We start from the raw sequence: 20,979 nt of genomic DNA, 5'->3' as shown, positions 1-20,979 counted from the left end.
AATTGAGACCTTCCTAAACCCAGTGGATGAGGCTGTCCAAGATAGCTCAGATGACCTCTTTGAGCAGATTGCCTCTCAATTCGATCCGGCAGACCAAGAGGATTCAGAAGAGGAGGATATTCAACCTAAGATCTCAGGGGATACAGCTCTTCAGGCCCTTGAACATCTAAGGCTATATGAGTTGCAGCAGGTAGATGGACAGCCAGAGATTGTGAGCATTCTTGACAAGCAAGAGACTGTAATCAAAAGAAGGAAGGCTGAGATGCGAAAGCAGAGCGATATCACGTGTTTCTTTAGTTAGACTGGATAGTCCTATAACCTGGTTAGCAACATAGAATGAACTCAGGAATAAGTTATGTTCTTATCCAGGTTTGACTGTAGTAGACGGACGGTTAGAGCAAGCCGGGAAGGTTTGTTGCTAGACATGGGGAAATTCCAATTCTTTGTGAAGTTTATTTCGAGCTTGGATCTCTTGTTGAATTTTGAATCTTGGATCTTGATGAGAAACTGTACTACTGTTGATGTGTTGAGAGACTTGCCCGATCGCACGTCGGAGCCGAATGGATCCCGTTCGTCGCGGATACGTGTCATCACGGTAGCACAGAACACAGCGTCTTTTGAAGTGGCGGTGATGTATCGCGTGAGATGTCGTGCTATGCTGGCAGGCAGGCGGAGAAAGTGGAATGGATAATGCAGATGCAGATGCAGATGCAATGCAGCGAAGCGAGGAAGGGAAATTTGGGAAAGGCGGTCGATGCAATGCGCGCGTGCAGAGACAGAAGCAAGCGTACCGAGTGTACGAGAAATTGAAATGTGTGAAGCATGGCGTGTCAATAATGCCAAAAAGCAGTGGTTTCAAACTTGTACCCTCTTGAGCGTCATCGATAGCAGAATATCTCTCTTCTGCGAATGTTGATGATAACGATGCCATCATAGCTCTTGAATGCCGAATCAGAGAGACTGCGAAACTGTTCGTAAACATTGGACCTCCCTCCCTCCCTCCATCCAGAATGCGCCTGTCCATCAGACATGATAGACCAAAAGTCCCAGAATGCATGCCGAATGCTCCTTTTCAAGACCCCGAATCGATGATAGTAATGAGTCAAGTTGTCGTCCCACTCAAAAGAAGCTGCAATGCCCCATGCTCGCCAGAAACAAAAGCCCTCAATTGGTATCGTGAAGTTGAAAAGTCGTCAATAGAGAATCCCACCCAGAAATAGGAAACAACGCAAAGAAACGTGACATCCATCTCCAGCCTGCTCATGCGGCTATGCCAGGTGGTTGTCCAAAACCGCCACCGTATGCTGCGAGTCGGTTGGCAACCGCAGCGAGGATTTCCGGGTCGTGGGCGCGATGATGGCGTTTGGGTCTGTTTCACGTCAGTCGGGTGTTGATTTCGAGTCATGATGACTGGACTTACGGGTCGCGGTGGCAGGCGTGGCACCGCTCGTGCCCACACTCAATACACCTATCCGACTCGATGAAATGCGTGTTGCAATTCTCGCATCTGTACCTGACCCGCTGGCGCGGTTTCCGGTAAACTCGCTTGACCGCCCTGACCATTGGGACCTCTTCTTCTGCTACTTGATTGCTCGGTCCTGGTTCCTGTAGCTGAGGTTCGGTAGAAGGCGTACATAGATCGCATTTGACGTGGCCGCAGTTGGAACAATTCTGGGAACCACTTTGTCGGAGTGTGGCGTTGCATTCGTGACATGTTCTTCGGGTGGATTTTGTCGTTGGCTCAAGGATGGAATGGATAGCAGCTCGAGGCCGTGTGTATATCATGTATTGAGTCGAGCGTAGATTCGCGTAATCGGCCTCCGCATCGTCATCGATCTCCAATGCTGGCGATGATAAAGGTTCTCCTGCTGTAGCTGCTGGTGCTGACGTCCTCGGAGTCCCATTTGCGGACGCATCTTCCGGTGATAGTGGTGGTGCAGCTGGTTCGGCGCGGTATGAAAGCAGATCCGGGTCTACTGTAGTCGAGTCTTCGGCCATGGGTGGCTCTTCTGCTCCGTCCTGAACCTGCTCGTCTGGTCCTTCCACATGCGGTGTATTAAATTCCAATGCCTCCCTTGCTCTCTTCGGTGGGTGCCTAACACACTCTCGACACCTGCGATGCCCGCAACTCGCACACACCTTCTCCAATCCAAACTGCAAGCGACATTCATGACATGTCCAGTGTACCCTCAGCCGAACCGGCTTTTCCACTCGCCGTATCTTATTGGGCGGCTCTTGCTGCGGTCGCTTCCCACGCGGGTCGTACTTCAGATTGTACTTTGCAAAGAGATCGCGCGCTCGCTCGTCCGTGATGGCTGTTCGGGTCAAGAATGTTGGTAGTGGCGTGTCGTCTTCGTCATCGGCCGGGTCCTCGTCCACGTCTATGTCTGCGTCGAGGGCTGCAGGAGGCTCGTTGGTCGGTATGTCGGGCGCCATTGTCGGTTGCGGTGCTGCGTCCGCTGTATCATCACCCATGGCCAGCGTTTGGCAGATGGTATCGACGGGGTCTGCGGCGGTCGTAGCAGGCTCCTGACTCGGCCGGTCGTGCTGTGATGCGGTCGGCAGCGTCCTACTGCTGGAGGAGCGTCGCTTCATGGCAGCTCTAACGCGATCAAAGGCCCTCGCCCAGCTGCCCCGACGACTGGAGCGGGCCAGAGGCGCTGTCGTGGGAGGCGGAGGGTCTGCCATGTGGTGTGGAAGACGGACGTTCAAGGACAAGAGCACGGCGCAGGTGGAAAGCTCGCGACCGGAAGATGGGATCTGGCACTCAAGGTTCGCCGCTGCAAAGTCTAATGCATGCTGGTGGCCCGTCTCTGGTGCTGATCCAGTGGACGTCTCCAATCAGAAATCCGCGGCGATGGAGCGATCGCCTGAGTGGATGAATGCTGCAGAGTTGTGCTGTAGTTCGCTGCTGCCGGGAGACGTCGTCGGCGCAGGACGGTGTATATTTTGTTATGGTGGTGCTTGAAGAGACACGACGAAGCTGCTGCCGGCGACGAGAAGTTGGGTAGGTGGGTGCCATCCATCATCCACCCACACGGCTACGCTTAACGAACCCATGTCTAGCTTTCCGCCCGCTCGGCTCGCAGCACAATTCTCGTGCATTGGCTTCGATACTGTATTCCTCTTCAATTGATTGCCTTTATCATATCGATGTTATTAAACTTCTCATCCATCTCGATCCAACGCTGTCCGCCTCACGACTCCTTCCTCCACCAGTTCGACCATCACACCACCAGTGTGCTGCACAAGTCCCAGTCCACCGCTCGTGGCGGCAGCCCATGCCAGTTCACAGCGCCACCGGCGTGCTCGCCTGGCACTGCGGCTGCCCCTTCGCCTAGCCGGACGACAAGCCAAAAGCGAAAAAGCACCACCACCGAGCACATGCAAAAATCAAACAGATCCACAACGCATCCATGTCTCTTCAGACTTCCCCAAGCGAACTGTTCTCTTCCCTACTTTCCTCGGCATCCCGGGTCCGTGCCCTATATGCGACGCATGGCTTTTTGCTCGGATCTCCTTTCCAATCCTTGCTGTTGGTACTGAATCCCAACTACCGAGTCCTGGAAGATTATTAATTCTCCTCGTCGAGGAAATAGGGAGTAAGCATGTTCCATGTACTACATGGTCAAGCAATGTTCACGTTGCTTTTTCAATAAATCGTTCCCCGTTGAAGTTTCTTCTTCTGCGGGAGGGGATGCGAACTGCTGCGAAACACGGCAGGTTGCGACGCGGAGTTGATGAGACTGGACAGCAATAAGACGTTGGTCTTATAGAAACGCGCCCACGTATCCATAGCTCGTGCCAGGAGACTGGTAATAAGTACGACTCGCAAGACTGTTGTGCTGAGTCGACAGAACATCCTTCGTTGATTTTGCCGCCGCCGCCGGGGCAGCAGACTGGCACTCAGCGAGAGTGAAAAGTGTTGATCACGAGCCACCACATTCACCGAGAGATGAAGGGTGACTGCGCTACTTCTGTGCCCGTAGCAACATGGCGATGTCGCTGGCAGGCCGCGAAAACGAGTGACTTTCTTCTTGCAAAGCGCGGATTCGTCACTCCGGTCGAGCGTGAAATGGGACCAGTGTTGATCTGGCATAGCTGCGACTACACATCAGCCTTGCATCTATCCCATGCACACACATGCTAACGCCACATCTAAGGACAAGCAGATCCTAACACATTCGGTCGCATCTGAAAGTGGGAAAGCAGGGTGCTACTCCAGAACAATTCACCTGATGGTACAGGAAACAAATCGCCGTTGCTTGAAACGGGTCTCTCATGTCTGCTTCACCGCGACGTCGTGTAGACTTGGATTCGCTCATATTGAAGCGGTAGCCCATGTGGCAGCGTCCTTGGTTGGCGAGGTGACACCTGTCGCGAGCAACAGTGGGTGCAATGATCGTCCTCCCGTGTATCGCAGAGATGGACAGGACTTTTGCTATCCAAGCGCTGCTTCACATCCTACTTCAGGTAGTCCTCATTGCTTATACTTGCCAGGCGTCGGTTCGAGCAAGCTCAAGTTGCTACCGCAGATCGCCAATTTGTGTCCATTTCGCATGGCGTTCGAAGCAAGAAAAGCTGGATCTCGGTAGGTATGCTCTAACAACGAGGTTGGAGTTGAACAGATGACAGTGTCGGTATTGTTGGCGGCTTGTCAGAGCGAGTCCACATCAACAGTGAGCCTACGAGTCAGCTTGCGCGTTCAGTGGCCTTGTCTCCGCGATCATGATGGAGATCGATAGACTTGCCGCCCATGACGCAGTAGATTCTCCACAAACGTCGATGCCAATGCGACTTCATCTGTAGAGCTCTGCAAGAACTGTGGCTGGTGTCATCAAATCGTCCCGATCTATGGAGGCCTGTTCCTTCGCCTGTCTTGACGTCGCTTTTCCGACCTCACCGGGTGCAGCACTCGCTCTTGATTGTTGCCCTGCCTACTAGCGAAATCAACGTGGTGGTACAGCCGGACATGGATCTGAACGCAACGATAAGGTGAGGTCGCTGGAAAGTCTTGTTCGAGGCCTTTGATCGAACTTTCCACCAGCCACCACAACGACCAGGGGATGCAGTCAAGGAAACGAGGCGGCCCCTGTAGAGGCCTTGGTACGACTCCCAATTCGCTGTGTGTATCCGAAGTTGAGAGAAATCTCCGGAGATGTTTCTTGCAATCCGGACTAGTATTTCGCCAGGAGACAGGTTCAGAAGAAGAGGTCGTGCGATGTGGTATATTTTGTGAAGAAGTTCGCCATATCGGTTCCAGTGGAGGCCCACAGGATTCCTTCTTCTCCAGACTGTCGAGCGACAGCGCGTGATGAAACCAGGAAAACCTGCTTCAGATCGACCAAGTCGTGGCTGAGGTGTGGCTAGAACAGTCTCTTGGCCGTGTCTCAGCAGCAGCGTGGCTGCGCGTGTCGTCGCGTGCAACATCCGTTTGGAGAGGCCGTGTGGTGCAGCAATGTCAACCTGTCAAACAGGAAAAACAGGCTGGATATATAACCTGAGCCACCTGCCATCTGACAACGACGACGACGACCTGCTTGACCTTTGCATGTGAGAGAAGAGGAGACGAGATCTGTTATCACAAGCGAGGGATTGGTGACGTTGGCCCGCCAGATCGGCTAGCGTGGTTTCTGGCCAAAGCCCAAGCGCCGCGATTCATTCCACTGCAGCAGAGAATCCTCCCTTCTTTTCTCCCTTCGCACCACGCACACTTGGTCTACGGCCACCACCACAACTTATCACAGCGAGCCATCTTCACGGGCATCATCTTCTGCCGGCAGCTTAATTTTCGCGCTCCTGCAGGAGCAATCTCCATCCAGGATGGGATCCCAATGCAGCACGATTGTGAGCTACCAAACTCAATTCCCCCCAAACCACCTGTCTTGAAACTTACACACCCTAGGACCAAAACCAGGACTCCAACATTGGATCCTCACGCTCTTCCAACTCCGTGACCTCGGTTCTATCCACTCTCGCACCAGGTAAAACTACGTCCTCAACACGTAACATATATTTTGCTGCTAACCCATTTACAGTCGCCGTGTATGCTGCCGTTTGGTTCATACTCTTCCTGATCCTCAGGAACCGCTTCCCCCGCTACTACCGACCTCGAACATTCCTGGGCTCGCTACGAGATGAGCAGAGAACGCCTCGCCCCAAGGATGGCATGTTCGCCTGGGTCTCGGAGTTCTGGTCGATGCCAGACACCTATATCCTCAACCACCACACCCTGGACGGCTACCTGTTCTTGCGATTCCTCAAGATCTCGGTAGTGTGCTGCTTTGTGGGATGCTTGATCACCTGGCCTGTACTTTTCCCAATCAATGCCACTGGTGGCGGCGGTAAATCGCAACTGGACTTGCTCACCTTCGCCAATGTCACCAACAACTACTACAAGTATTTCGCGCATGCGGGCTGCGCGATTATATACTTTTCCTTTATCATTTACACCATCACGCGGGAGAGGTATGTCTGTGGAAGAACGTAGCGTCGACATTGCCAATGCTGACCCATCCGAAGCATCTACTACATCAACCTGCGGCAGGCTTACCTCATGTCGCCGCTCTACGCCAGTCGCATCTCCTCACGCACAGTGCTGTACACATCCGTACCCGAAAACTACATGGACGAAACGAAGCTGCGACGAATCCTCAACCCTGGGGTGCGCCGTGTCTGGATTGCTACGGATTGCAAAGATCTAGAGGAGAAGGTTGAAGACCGGGACAAGGCAGCTTTGAAGTTGGAGGCGGCAGAGACGAAGCTTGTCAAGACTGCAAATGCCAATCGATTGAAGGCTGAGAAAGAAGGGGAGCGTCCTGCCTCTGAAGAAGCTGCCATTGGGGAACACGGCTCCACTGCAGCCCGCTACATCCAGCCTAAGGAGCGTCCAACACACCGTCTGAAGCCACTAATTGGCAAGAAGGTGGACACCATTGACTGGTGTCGTGGCGAGCTCAAGAAGCTCATTCCTGAGGTCGATGCTGAGCAGGCCAAGCACCGAGGACTCCAGACGAAGAAGTTGAACTCCGTGTTTGTCGAGTTCGAGACAACTGCGCTGGCCCAAGCCGCATATCAGAGTCTTACGCACCACCAGATTCTTCAAATGGCACCTCGATTCATTGGCATGACTCCTGAAGAGGTGAGAAAAGGCGAAAAGATCCATCTCGAGAGCTCGTCCACTAACAGTCTATGCAGGTCAACTGGGGCAATCTCAGAATCAAGTGGTGGGAACGAGTCATCCGGGAGATCGTTGTCATTGCCGCTATTGTCGCGCTCATCGTCTTCTGGTCTCTCCCCGTGGCTGTTGTCGGTGCCATTTCCAACATCAACTACCTTACGTGCATCCTTCCCTGGCTGGACTTCATCAACCATATCCCCAAGGTCATTCTCGGAGTCGTCACGGGTCTTCTTCCGACCATTCTGCTGGCGGTGCTCATGTCGCTTCTGCCCATTATTCTCCGGTTTGCCGCCAAGATGAAGGGCGATCCAACTGCCAGTGCTGTCGAACTCACAACGCAAAACTACTATTTTGCCTTCCAGATCATTCAAGTCTTCCTGGTCGCCACCCTTGGATCAGCGGCTTCCTCGGTGGTGCAAAAGGTCGCATCAGATCCAGCCAGCGTCACTACGATTCTTGCCAACAATCTACCCCTGGCGAGCACCTTTTATCTGTCGTACTTCATCTTGCAGGGCCTCGCAATTGTGTCGGGCCTACTGCTAGGCTTGGTTGGGCTAGTTCTGGTAAGATCGAGATATGTGACGCTTTGACAGATGTGCTAATGATATCTAGTTCATGGTGCTCGGCAAGCTCCTCGACAAGACGCCGCGGAAGATGTACAAGCGCTGGATCTCCCTGTCTGGCATCGGTTGGGGCACACTGTTCCCTATCTACACTAACTTGTTTGTCATAGCGATCTGCTATGCTGCGATTGCTCCCCTGGTCCTTGGATTCGCCACGATTGGTCTCTTCCTGTTCTACGGAGCTTATCGTTACAACCTCCTGTTTGTGTCCAACGCAGTCATTGATACGAAGGGCCTGGTCTACCCGCGTGCTCTTCAGCATTTGTTTGTTGGCCTGTATGTTGCAGAGGTGAGCTGATATGGCCCTGACTTCGAGTATCCTGGACGCCGAATTGACATTCTATAGGTGTGCCTCATCGGCCTCTTCGCCATCGCCACCGGCTCAAGTATCGGTGCACTTGGCCCCTTGATCCTCATGATCGTCTTCCTGGTCTTCACCGCGCTGTACCAAATCAGCCTGAATAGTGCAATGGGGCCATTGCTCACCTATCTGCCGAAGTCACTTGACGCTGAAGAGCAGCGTCTTCTGCGTCTCGACAATGGCGTAGCTGAGGACGGCCACTACGCAGAAGGATCCGCGAAGGAGGCGCATACTACAAACGGTGCCCATGAACTCAGCCCTCCACCACACAAGAAGCCCAACTTTTTCGTCAAGTGGCTGCGACCAGACATTTACACCGACTACGAGACGATGCGTAGACTTGTTCCCAAGGACACCGCAATCCATTACACCCAGCAAGCGGAAGACACTGCATTCTTCAACCCTGCAATCACCAGCGAGACGTCGCTATTGTGGATACCCCGCGATCCCATGGGCATCAGCAGACAGGAGGTCCACGACTCCAGCAAGGTCATCCCAATCACGGACGAAGGCGCATACCTGGACGAGAAGAACAAGATCTGCTGGGACGCCGAAGGAGGCCGACCTCCGATCTACGAGAAGAAGATCTACTACTAGATCGTCCACCCATTGCATGGAGTTGCTTGGTTTACTTTGCTTTTTTGATGCGAGTCCGCGCCAGGAGTCAGTCAGTACATTCAAGGGATACCGAAACTTTCCTCTTTTTGAAGCGAACGCATACATACAAAAACAGCCATCGTCTGGTTGAGAGCGACGAGATCCGGGGAGTGAGCGCTGGAGTTTTCGGGAGCCCGTTAAGACGTAACAAGAAGACGGTCGGGGCAGGCATTGTAGAACATACACATGAGTTACGAGTATGAATAGTCAAAAGGAACACGAGGTCGTTTTTCTTTCAGTGGCCATCCTTGAGTGATGAGCATCGTCAGAAACAATGTAGTTGGCTTCGATCCGAATCTGCTGCTGGAATGTCTGTGAGAAGTCTCTACATCCGACACGGCAGAGATTCCATGTCGTGGCGTCAAATCGCTATGCTACCATCGCTTGGCGCGGAACTTTCAACCCCTACTGCGGTGCATTTTACAGACGGCGGCAACGCACCTCGCGACTTTGTCCCGTTTCTTCAGGATGGGGGCCAAAGCTAAACAATTAATAGCTGAGGCTGGAGCGAAGCGCCTGTTCACCCGCTCCAGAAAGCATGCATGGCTACGGCTGAATCAACAACATTGGGTATATCGCGTCGCCGCTGCCGGTTCTTGGAAGTAGCTGATTCTTGGCTTCACTCTTCCTTCTCGATATGGCCTCGCCGCCAAGCTACGAGATGGAGCCTCTGACGACGGGGTTTGAGGCTCGGAACGCGCTGATTGAGAAGTCGATTGAGGTTGTCGAGGACGAGACCACGCCTCGTCGACGAGATCCTTATGCCAAATGGAAGACGACGCTGGGTGTTGGCGCTGGTTTGGCGACGGTGGTGCTGGCGACGAATGTTGGTGTGCTGGCATGGGCTAGGTCTTTTGATGGGAATGGAGAGGGGAGTGCAACGGTTTTTCAAGGTGTGTAACCCCTTAAGACCCAGTCGTGGGGCATCCATCTCTGACAGAACTTCCCAGGCTCATGCGATATCATGGAGAAAGTGACTATCGGCGCTGAACTCGCCGTCAATATCTTGAGTTCTTTGCTGCTCGGCGCGAGTAATTACGCTGCTCAATTGCTTTCGGCTCCGACGAGGAAAGATCTTGACCGGCAGCATGCTCGTGGGAAGTGGCTTGATGTCGGCGTTTCCAGTGTGAGGAATCTCAGACATCTGCCGTACTGGCGGACGGCGATTTGGGTGATGCTTGTGTTCAGCACTGTTCCGCTGCATCTGCTGTATGTCCTCTCGCCGATGCAGGCGGCATCAGCTAGCGATTGACAGATACAACTCTGTGATATTTACCTTTCGCTCGGCGGTCGATTACCAAGCCGCTCTTGCCACCGAAGACTTCCTCCAGGATGGATATTGGAATCAGACCGATGCACAATCTGTGCTGGGCGCCAACGTGCAGCAAATCGCCCAGCTGGCACAGCACGCAGACAACTTAACACGCCTCGAAAACGATGAGTGCCTGCAAGCGTACGCGACTTCCATGTTCGAAACGAGTTGGCGGAACGTCCTGGTCATGGCAAAGCTTAAGAGCACCAACAGCAGCCTGATCAACGTCTACTCGCACTCAGCCGCCGCAACGGAAAATGATCTCAACTGGGTCTGCCACGGGGATATCAACAACCTGTACGCTCCTGAGTACTCGAGCTGCGGCTCGGACGTCCTACATTCGGGTGCGGCCTGGACGATCCCCAGAGTTCCTGGATGTCCGCAGAATCAGGATACAAGATTCGGATATCCCTACAACCTCCTCGATGGCTCGGATGACTGCCCTAACTTCATTGATGTTGGGGTGGACTACTGTCTTGCGGAATCGTTCGCGCCGCAGTGCACGATTGATGTTAGCACGAGGCTGCTCGTTGGAGCGATTGTTTGCAATATTGTTAAGATTCTTTGCATGCTGGCCGTGCTTTACGCGAGGGATTTCAGGCCTATGTTGACGATTGGGGACGCTATTACTTCGTTTATCGAGCGCCCGGATCCTGTGACTGCTGGGAAGGGAGCACTCGAGGTGGGTGCTGTGACCAGTGGCGTGTGGCGGCATTTTGATCGACACCCACCCATGACCTGGACGAAACAGAGAAGGCGGTGGTGGTATGCTGTTCCACGGCTACAGCTTAACCTGACCTTCTTGATGTAAGTGACCATGTAAAGTGCAGCGTTTGTGATATCACGCTGTCAAGCACGCAGTTGCTTTATCCCCTGGCTCACCACAATTGTCATCCTCATCAAAATCTTAACCCCCTCCCAGAAATGCCTCTTCTCAACCTTCGGCGCCATCGACACAAACAATATCGTATCGAAGACCCTCGACGGAGGCCTCATCGCCAACGTCGTCCTCGCAAACACACCTCAACTCATCATCACCTTCGTCTACATCTTCTACAACGACGCCTTCACACGCATGCTGCTCAACATCGAGTACATCAACTTCGCCACGACCCGCAAAGCACTACGAGTCAGCCGCCCACAAGGCCAGCAGCGCTCGACTTACTGGCTTCAGCTCCGCTACCGCTACAGCATCCCCATCATGTGCGCCAAGGTTCTCCTGCACTGGCTCGTCTCGCGCAGCATATTCCTCGTCCGCATTACGATCTATGACAACGAAGGCCTCCGCGTCCCCACGAGGGATATCAACGCCTGTGGCTTCTCGCCCTTAGCTATCCTGCTCGCTTTCTGTCTCAGCACGCTCATGATCGCCGCGCTGGTTGGGATAGGGCGTTTCCGATCTTTCGAGGCGGGGATGCCGGTTGCGAGTGCTTGCTCTGTGGCAATGAGTGCGGCGGTGCATTTTCCAGAAGGGCAGAGTGAGGACGCGGCTCTGTTGCCGTTGATGTATGGGGTCGTTCCTGGATTTTCAAGGAATGGGGCACGGCAGGATGAGGACGGGTGGAGGCGTCAGTGGAATCCGACTTTCCCTCGTACGGAGCATGTGAGCTTCTCAAGTCGGGAGGTGAAAGAGCTGGAGAATGGGAGGATATATTGGTGATACGCAGGTGCAGTCCCGATCTTGAAGGTCTTGTAACAGTATCCAGGGCCTGACACGGATAGGGAACGATGGAGTCGACGGATCCAAGACAGATCAGAACCTTACCGTCAAGCTTAACCGGTAGCGCGGGTTCACACGCGAACCTCACCTCACGTGAGACGAGGCACTCGAACGTCACCTCGTTCACGAACGTTCTTACTCTTGTGAGTACCCAGTATCCATTCACTTCCGTCATTCAAACGGACGAAAGAAAGAGAAAGACCCTGCACGTCGACGTCGCCAAACGACCCGGCAAGACGAGTTGCCGCAAATGAAGCGCGATCGCACGGAGAGGGGTCTCTCCCAGAATGTCTCGCTCGCCCACGAACCGACGAAAAAGCGCGAGCTCTAGCAACGATCTGGACAAGATCTACACTTGAACTTGGAAAGTACATTTGACAAATCTACATGCTACGCTACAAACACACCATCCCCGCAAAATCACTATGAGGCTCTGGTCAATCCGGGGATGGACTTAGTCGGTTTGGGCGGAAATGTGGTGATCATGCGCGCGCCACTGACGAGCTTGAGAGGCGGTTTTGCTGGATGGGGAAAGAAGGTGTGTCCATTGCCATGGAGGCGAAAGATGATTAGTTTCGAAGGCTGTCTATGGCCGGAGCAGCGGACGATGGATGACGAGGGTCGTATAATAACTGTCTCAACCTGCTGTTTCAACACAAGTCCAGGACTTCTTTTCTTGGACAACCGTTTCTTCATCGTTGAAAGCATCCATCATGAAGTTCTCTACCTCACACAAACTCGTCGCCGCAATGGCCACCACGGCCACGGCGTTCCCATTCGCCGCTCTGCAAGATGCTGCCAGGGATCCCAAGATCATGGAGATTGCCAACGAGCACTTGAAGCGTCAGGGAGTCGCTACTGCTGACGCCGCTACACTGGTGTTCGAGCCCGTACCCATCTTCAATGCTGAGAAGCAGTACATCGATATCTCGGAGGGGAGCGGGCATGCATACGTTGCTCCTGGACCGAACGACCTTAGAGGACCATGTCCTGGACTTGTGAGTCGATCGTGTAGACCTCGTCTTCGACGTTGCTGACTTGTCGTCTTCCAGAACGCCTTCGCTAACCATGGCTTCCTTCCACACAATGGATACGCTACGATCCCTCAGTTCCTCGATGCTACGATGAACGTCGTCGGTATGGGACCTATCCTCGCCGTATTCCTTGCTACTTTTGGCGCTGTCATCGACGGGAGCGGTACTGCGTGGTCGATTGGAGGCACTCCACCGGCCTCACTTGGGGGTCTCCTTGGCGGTGGTAATGGTATCAGCGGCTCGCACAACAAGTTAGTCTTGACCTGCTCTATGGTGTGTCACAGTCTGGCTGACGTCGCCTTCACAGATACGAATCCGATGCATCGCCAACCCGACCCGACCTCTACCAAGAAGGCAATGACTATAAGACGAAGGAGTCCCAGTTCGATGATCTAATCAACACCTCACCCGGCGGCTACGTCGACCTCAACTCCCTCACCGACTTCCGCAGCAAGCGCTTCGATCAGCAGATCAACGACAACCCCTACTTCTTCAACGGCCCATTCACCGGCGTCCTCGTCCAACCCGCCGCCTATACATTCATCTACCGCTTTATGGCCAACCATAGCGAGGAACATCCATACGGCCAGCTGAGCTATGACAACATCGCCACCTGGTTCGGCATGACGGGTGAGCCCGGTGCTTGGACCGCCAATCAGGGCCAGGAGAAGATTCCGGAGAATTGGTACGTCGCAGCCTCGTCCGAGCCTGACAAAATCAACGACAATGACTCTGACCGTCTTCTAGGTATCGCCGTGCGCTTGAATACCCTTACGATAACTTTTACTTCTTTGGAGATGTAATTAACGCAGCAGCATTGCATCCTAAGTTTCTCGATGTTGGGGGGTGAGAGCTTCGCCTGTTTCCTTGATATAGTCCTTCCGCTGACCGATGCGTCCCGTATAGCAACACCGGCACGACCAACTCCTTCACCGGAGTCGATATCTCCAACCTCACAGGTGGCGTTCTCAACGCAGGCGATCTCACTCAAGGCAACAAGTTCGCCTGTCTCGCTTTCCAGGCCGCCGCGCAGGCTAAGCCGGATGTGCTTCTCGGAGCGATCACGCAGTTGACGAACAGCATTGGCGACATTACGAGCAAGCTGGCTTGTCCACAGTTGCAGGGTATTGACGATGAGCAGTTGACGCAGTTCCCTGGGTACGCGAAGAGTCAGCAGTAGATCTCGATCGAGAGTGGGATGGGTGGATGGGAGGTGACTGTCATTTGCGAGATACCCGTCTGCTAGAGATGTGTATATTGCGGCTTCGATGAGACGTATGATGGTATGAAAGGATTATGAGATTTGATCGAGACTTCTCATTCATCGATCCGTTGACTCCGTTTCGCTTGCCAGAGGTTTGAAAGCGACCGCAGTGGTGCGATTCATGTACATATGAAGAAGCATGTTGCTGGCTTTGACGTCCAACTGAAAGCCTACAGTAATTTGGATTGGCAGCAAGAAACACCGAACCGGCGGCTGGAAGAAGTATCACAGCTGGTGATGATGGAAATGGCGTGACCAGCAACCACTTTGTGCTGTTAGATGATCCATTACAAGGTGAGCATTTGGAACGAAGCGCCGGAAGCAATCGGTGCTTGACTCCTGCCACACGGATCGCATGAGAGGTACAAGACATGTTCTCTCGGAAAGACTCAGAGCGACCATGCTAACGAGTGCAGGAAGAGTTCGGTTGGATCGCTGATTGGCAATGAGATCGTGAATCCCACTTTGAGGGACTGGATAGCGTAGGCAGAGTGAAGCAGGGCACCCTTTCACAAGAATGCGAAGAAAGTCGTCTGTGACGCCCGCTTCAATTTTACATTCCCTCCTTCATAAACCCCGCTCGTCCTTTTCATCCTCTTTAACCACCAAATCCGAACACCCAAGAGCCACACCCTTAATCCTGCCGTCATGGCACTCCGATCAACAAGCAAAGCCTTCAAGACTACCGAAATGATTGATGCCATTCTCCTCATCGTCGACGATACCGCCACGGTCGTTCGCGCTCAACTCGTTAACAGATGCTTCCGCGCCTCTATAGCTCGCTCACACAGTCGCCAGCAAATCCGCCTTCTTCAAAAAAGAGCCCGAACTGCCAACCGCACATCGCATCTTCAGCTCATTCAACAATTTCATGACTCCGCCCGAAGGCTACACCTTCCACCTCTCCATCACGTCCACCAAGATGACGTCCCACTTCCACGGCGACAAGTTCCTTACCACAGATGAGCCTGCAACGGGCTCCTTGAGGCGGAATTGTCTGGAGCACAGCCGTCTACCAACCCCCGGGCGTAGTAGTCACTCCATTGAGACTCCACGATCCGTCCTTGCTCTTCGCAGCCTCGTAAATGCTTACCGCCTGTCGACTAAGCCCTTCCTCCATTGCCGGCCCGCCACCAATCTCAACATTGACAAAGACGGTCGCCGTATTCATCTTAGAATTGAGCACTGTGTACATGCTCTCTGTGTGGAGGAAATAGTCCGGATGCTCGGCCCAGTAGCCTTGGAAGGTATACATGGTTTCAAGGCGGCTTGCGGTGCTGGGACAGGCGGTGCCGCGAGTGTAGAATGATGGCGACATGAACGGCCAGATCGGGGAGTCGGTGGAGAGTGTATGAGTGTTGACACTGTGGATGAGATTGTGGACAAGGGATTCGATGTGATCCGTTGTCGCATTTAGGAAGTCTTCTCCGGCCGTGGTGGTGGTCGGTGGAACAGAAATATGCAATGCGGAGTGGGCGAGAAGGATAGCCATGTTGTCCCAGCAGTGTAATGATCTGAAAGGACCGTGAACTGGCACTGGTGTTACTCTTTTGTTACAGGCGGAGCGCAGTGCAAAGCACATGTACGGTCGACGTCAATCAGCATCGAGCCTTGGCAGCCAGGGCGCTAAGGATCAAAGGGGCTTTAGCCATTTTTAGCAAATGATCGGCGGCGCAACCTTGCCTGTTCACAACGATGGCGATTGTTCTTCCATCAATTCGCGTATCTGTCCCCAACCCGGTCAATGCTGCGCTAATATTACCGATCATCACTTTTTGTGGAAGCTTTCCCTGCAATCGCGTAGCCTGTACCAGCTCGTTTAGCCAGTGGCGCGAGTCCTTATCCATACTTATGCAGTTCCATGCCCTTTCTCTTCAACCACCTCCACGGCAATACTTATGATCTTGTCAAATTGCTCGATGCTCTTGAGGATGTTACACTTCGTCCAGGACATTGTTCGATGCTTCTTTAACAGTATTGCTTGTGCCTGGAAAATTTTCCAGTAGGAATGTAAATTCGAGTGTGGCATGAAGGGCGTACGGTGCGGTAATGTCACGCTCGTTGAAGGAATCGTGTTCCGAGCAGTGTAGATGCAGGCGGCCTGTCCCCGTAGGAGTTTTGAACGGCAATGAGGCTGCTTCGCGCCTTTTAATTGATTCCAACAGCAGGCGCATTCATGTCGCCATGATGAGTCGTTGTTGGCTAACCTGATTTGCATCTCGATCAGCATAATTTTTGCCTACACCATGAAAATCCTCTGGGCTGTATACACGAGCTGAATGAAGCTATAGTGGCATAGGGCCAATCCTTCCACCTTTTGGACGCTATGCCGGATGCGTCATCAGCTGAATGAAGTTTTGGAGACATAGGGCAAGACGGGAAGACTGCCACATTCGTCGTAGCTGAGGTCGGTATCGTAATTGAGGTCGGCCCCCAAGTCCTTTTGAATCTCCTCACTTTAAGTCCACCGGTTTCTCAGAGGGGCCAAATGAGGCGGCCTCAAGCCATCAGTATCAATGTATATGATTGAGTATGTGCGATTATGTCGGTGGAAAGCGGCACCAAGGTCAATGGGCACTGGCAAACCCCTGACTACAGCATTTTCACAACAGCCGAGGATTCTTCTTCAAACGGGAGTCAGTATTCTCTTTCTCGTGCGGGATCTCAATGCATCACACAGACATACCAGAAAGATTCGCTCTGACACTCTGCTCAAAGCTCGTGAAACCGTCGCATCCCAGCCTCTTCAACAACTCTACACTCCTCGATCGATCGTATATCGTCTGATCCCTAGCGTTTCCCTCGGGTCGCTTGACATCCTTCCAGTTCGAATCAACCTCCTCGAAGACTTCCATCATATCATGCACATTCCAGTCGCCAGCCATTCCCCAAATCCTCTCGTCGTGCACGTCATCGAAAACGGCAGCGGCAAGGTGAAGTCGTCCATCATCACGAACATCGATATAATTCATAGGTCCAAGCATGTTTAGAAGCCCGAGAGCTTTTTCATCCCCGAGGAAAGCAGCCTTAACGTAGCCGCTGGACGAAGCAGGCTGCGTCGGATAGATCGAGGGGCCTGTGTTGAAATTGGGAACGACAGAGTTCAGTGTGAAGTGCCGTTTCTCCTGTCGTACAAATTCCCAGCATGCTTTCTCTGCGAGAACTTTGCTGGCGCAGTATGTTATTAGTCCTTTGGCATTGTCGGGTACAGCGGCAAATTGTGCTGGATCGGTTACTAGTGTCACCGCCGTGTCGTTCCAAGTGTTCTGCGTAACAGTGAGTACTTTCTCCGTAGTCGTACAAAGAGCCGCTTGAGATGATGTATAGACGACACGTCGGACGCTTGGTGTCTTTGAGGCGGCCCGCAGGATTTCTCTGACACCTTTCAGGGTCGGGTGGATGACCTTGTCCGGATCTGGTTCAAAGGTGCTTTCGGTCATTAGCTCAAGCGACCGATGTCACGTCTTCCCAGGCTCTCCCTTACATTACAGACGCCGTGTGCATTACAGCTGAGCATCCTTGCATGGCCTCGTCAAAAGCTCCGGGCTGCTGCATGTCTTTGACTTCGACAAGCTCGAACACAGCGGTGCCGTACTTGTTGCCAAATACTTCGAGGAGCCATTTGTTCTTGTCCAAGGAGCGAGTCGTTCCTCGTACTTTGTAGCCGTGCTGAAGAGCCTGATCGGCGCAGTGCGATCCAACAAGGCCATTGACTCCCGTGATCAGCATGGTCGACCCCTTGGATAAAGTGGTGTATTGGCCCATAGTGGCTGTTGAAAGATTCTCGAAACTTTTGATTGCGTGGCTGAAAAGCAAATTTTTGAGACAGTGGTCTAGAAGACTGCGTGATATGCGACAACCTCCAGTGATCCAGCTTCGAGCGTGTATTATATATCCAATTGCATAGATGCACATCGTGGATGGTCAACACCAGCACGAAAGACAAAGAGACCAGTGGTAGGGGGCCGAAAGGATTCGGCTCTAGGAGGCAGGATGACGACTCAGGGCGTGCCCTCATAGACCACAGCGAGCATTCAGCCTCACTCGGAGAGCGCTAGGGGCTTTCGACAGCGCGACCTGTTGGCGCTCGCTTCTGCAGTCTGTGGTGATGTTACGGAGGAGAGTCTAGAGCTGTAAATTTGGGACAGCGTCCTCTAATCGGCCTCGAACTACCTTCGATCAGCTAATCCTTGCAAGATATAAGTACACTACAACCTCGTGTGAATTAGGATTTGGCGCAATGCAGTCGTGTCTTTCATCTCTATTCCATTATGTCTCTCTCAACACTTCGTGCACTTCAGGTCGACATGAACGAGGCGATCAATACCCTTGTGCGGTGTCACGAGTGCACTCCACACAACAAGAAGATCATTTCAGAGCGGCGCAGTGACCTCGTTCAAATTCTTGACAATCTGAAAGACGATCTGATCCCGACCACCACACGAATCCGTCAGCTCGGGCTGCAATCGACTCTCACTATGAGCATACGTATTGCTATCGACCTGGACCTTTTTAATCTAATCCCAGACCGTGGAGTCAGCATGGAAGAGTTGATCATCCACAAAGCCGGTGCAGACCCTCACATTGTTGGTGTGTCTTCCTTCCAAATTTATTGCTAACTACTCAACTAATCATTTGCGATACTAGTCCGGGTGGTGCGTGCGTTGGCCGCGAACAGAATCATCATAGAACGTCTAGGCGGTGATTTTGCCGCTACACCAATGTTGAGAACACTCCGACGTCCGATCTAGGTGCGGAATTGCGGCGTCAACATCACTCCTGCTTGCTACCGCGCCCTCTACCGACTTCCTGTTGGGCACATCAACGACTCTGTCAACTCACCTGGCCTCTACGAACAAGGCGACTACTTCTCTCAGTCAGACGTGAGCCAGTTTCTTGCTATGTCGGCACCGAACGTACCACCATCTACTGCTCCTGTCGTGCTCGGCATTGATGGTGGCCAAGCGCCCGTGCCAGCCTCTGACCTTAATAATAACGGTGAGTTCTTCTCAACGACTACAGTTTAAGGTGCAGAACTCGACTTGTGCTCGTAATTATTTTCCCTTACATCGTTGAAAGGAGCGGTGGCGAAGCTATACTGATGTCTTTCTGTAGGAGAGTCCGATATCGACATAGACATTGTCTTGTCCTTGGTCTACCCTCAAAGCGTGATTGTCTACCAAGTTGACGACGAGAACTACGCCGTGGCCGAAGTCGAGAAAGCAAACACCTTCAACACCTTCCTCGATGCTCTAGACGGCTCGTACTGCAACTACACTGCATACGGTATTACAGGTAACAGTCCTGATTATGACCCAACCTATCCAGACCCGGCAGACGGAGGCTGCAAGGGCCAGTTGCAGTGCGGCGTCTACAAGCCAACCCGAGTAATTTGCATCTCGTATGGAGAGGCAGAACAAGACTTTCAGAAGGTCTATGCCCAACGACAGTGCAACGAGTTTATGAAACTGGGCTTGCAGGGTCATACAATCCTAGCAGCTAGCGGGGACTATGGTGTCGCCAGCTACCCAGGCGACATAACACCCAGCGGATGCCTATCCGGCAACGGACAGAATCAAACAATCTACAACCCTGATTATCTGTCCGGCTGCCCATGGATCACCTCAGTCGGCGGCACCCGACTCTACCCAGGCCAAACGATCCTCGACCGCGAAAGCCCCATGGAACTCCAGCTGGACATTGCAAGTGCCTTCGTCGGCAGCGGTGGTGGGTTCTCCAACTACTACACGACACCCTCCTGGCAGAAGTCCGCGAAAAAGAACTACTTCCGCCAGCATGATCCTGGCCATCCGTACTATATTGCCAATTCCGACGCCAGCAACATAGGAGCTAACGTCGGCATCTACAACCGTGCCGGACGAGGCTTCCCCAACGTCTCGGCAAACGGCGCTTTCCTACCAACCCCTGTTAACGGAACCGTCTATCGCTACTCGGGTACCTCTCTTTCATCACCACTGTGGGCTTCCGTCATTACGCTTTTGAATCAGCAGCGTACGATTGCTGGCAAGGGTCCCATTGGCTTCCTCAACCCGGTTCTGTATGCTCATCCCTGGGTTCTGAACAACATTGTGAATGGAACGAATGCTGGGTGTGGTAGCTCGGGTTTCAAGGCTGTGCCTGGTTGGGATCCGGTTACGGGACTGGGGACTCCGGATTATCCGAGGATGCTCGAGCTGTTTTTGAGTCTGCCGTGAGCAAGGACTGGCGATCACTTGCGATGAACAGATACACTCACTTGATGGCAATCTGGACTTTCAGCGTGCAGCTAGGTCGCGTAGTTGATTTCGGCGGCAAGTACTGCCAAACTGAGAAGGCTACTACATCAGAGCAGAAGCCTGAAAATCGATAAATCGAGTTTCGAGGCTGGAGTATTCCTACCAAACCCAACTCAACAGCTCTCCTCTAGTGGCACGAATATCGAGCGAATACGTTGTCCACAATCTTTGTGGCTTAGGTATACTTCGCAATTGTTACCATGCAGGTAATTAAGCAGGGGACATAGGCCATAGGCTCCGGAGCCAAACGGTGTACACGATTTTCTGCGCTTGCTAGTCATTGACGAGGTATTTGAAGGCGCAAGAAGAACTTCCCATCAACTGCTCTATAACGACCGTGCAAGGAGTTTGCAGGCGTGTGCCAACAGCCCGTTTGACAGAAGAGCTCTCTTTGCATGTCGAGCAGACCGGGACGAAGTGTGAGACTGATGAGGTCTACACACCTGGAACGATCGACATTCTCCAATTTCTGAAGCCATCAAACCTTTCATCGAAGATCATGTTCATTCGACACATCGCAAACAACTGGGGA

The 20,979-nt window shown here is 52.8% G+C and overlaps 7 protein-coding genes across 7 annotated transcripts; 4 read left to right on the top strand and 3 right to left on the bottom strand.

The window, feature by feature from the left end:
• Window positions 1-1,260: 1,260 nt before the first annotated feature.
• M409DRAFT_26865 (uncharacterized protein) lies at window positions 1,261-2,595 on the bottom strand (the record flags this gene model as incomplete). The annotated part of the gene is made up of 2 exons (XM_033808309.1): window positions 1,261-1,369; window positions 1,421-2,595. 2 exons carry the CDS (start codon window positions 2,593-2,595, stop codon window positions 1,261-1,263), a joined length of 1,284 nt encoding a protein of 427 aa, XP_033663512.1.
• Window positions 2,596-5,823: 3,228 nt separating this feature from the next.
• On the top strand, window positions 5,824-8,761 carry M409DRAFT_68935 (uncharacterized protein; the record flags this gene model as incomplete). The annotated part of the gene is made up of 7 exons (XM_033818053.1): window positions 5,824-5,847; window positions 5,906-5,984; window positions 6,039-6,468; window positions 6,523-7,141; window positions 7,198-7,743; window positions 7,793-8,092; window positions 8,150-8,761. 7 exons carry the CDS (start codon window positions 5,824-5,826, stop codon window positions 8,759-8,761), a joined length of 2,610 nt encoding a protein of 869 aa, XP_033663511.1.
• A 697-nt stretch (window positions 8,762-9,458) lies between these two features.
• Window positions 9,459-11,793, top strand: M409DRAFT_26863 (uncharacterized protein; the record flags this gene model as incomplete). Its single annotated transcript, XM_033808308.1, has 4 exons — window positions 9,459-9,714; window positions 9,772-10,030; window positions 10,077-10,940; window positions 10,995-11,793. 4 exons carry the CDS (start codon window positions 9,459-9,461, stop codon window positions 11,791-11,793), a joined length of 2,178 nt encoding a protein of 725 aa, XP_033663510.1.
• A 773-nt stretch (window positions 11,794-12,566) lies between these two features.
• On the top strand, window positions 12,567-14,067 carry M409DRAFT_58040 (uncharacterized protein; the record flags this gene model as incomplete). The annotated part of the gene is made up of 5 exons (XM_033813802.1): window positions 12,567-12,851; window positions 12,906-13,138; window positions 13,195-13,572; window positions 13,635-13,733; window positions 13,764-14,067. The coding sequence occupies 5 exons, from the start codon at window positions 12,567-12,569 to the stop codon at window positions 14,065-14,067; spliced, it is 1,299 nt and encodes a 432-aa protein (XP_033663509.1).
• Window positions 14,068-15,163: 1,096 nt separating this feature from the next.
• Window positions 15,164-15,643, bottom strand: M409DRAFT_26861 (uncharacterized protein; the record flags this gene model as incomplete). The annotated part of the gene is made up of 1 exon (XM_033808307.1): window positions 15,164-15,643. The coding sequence occupies one exon, from the start codon at window positions 15,641-15,643 to the stop codon at window positions 15,164-15,166; it is 480 nt and encodes a 159-aa protein (XP_033663508.1).
• Window positions 15,644-16,823: 1,180 nt separating this feature from the next.
• On the bottom strand, window positions 16,824-17,916 carry M409DRAFT_26860 (uncharacterized protein; the record flags this gene model as incomplete). Its single annotated transcript, XM_033808306.1, has 2 exons — window positions 16,824-17,580; window positions 17,636-17,916. The coding sequence occupies 2 exons, from the start codon at window positions 17,914-17,916 to the stop codon at window positions 16,824-16,826; spliced, it is 1,038 nt and encodes a 345-aa protein (XP_033663507.1).
• A 506-nt stretch (window positions 17,917-18,422) lies between these two features.
• M409DRAFT_26859 (uncharacterized protein) lies at window positions 18,423-20,366 on the top strand (the record flags this gene model as incomplete). Its single annotated transcript, XM_033808305.1, has 4 exons — window positions 18,423-18,741; window positions 18,799-18,806; window positions 18,903-19,149; window positions 19,267-20,366. 4 exons carry the CDS (start codon window positions 18,423-18,425, stop codon window positions 20,364-20,366), a joined length of 1,674 nt encoding a protein of 557 aa, XP_033663506.1.
• Window positions 20,367-20,979: the final 613 nt, after the last annotated feature.

The sequence above is a fragment of the Zasmidium cellare genome (genome assembly GCF_010093935.1).
Source record: "Zasmidium cellare ATCC 36951 unplaced genomic scaffold M409scaffold_34, whole genome shotgun sequence".
NCBI lineage: Eukaryota > Fungi > Ascomycota > Dothideomycetes > Mycosphaerellales > Mycosphaerellaceae > Zasmidium > Zasmidium cellare.
The sequence above is the reverse complement of the archived record's forward strand: the minus strand, read 5'-3'. Positions and strand labels throughout refer to the sequence as shown.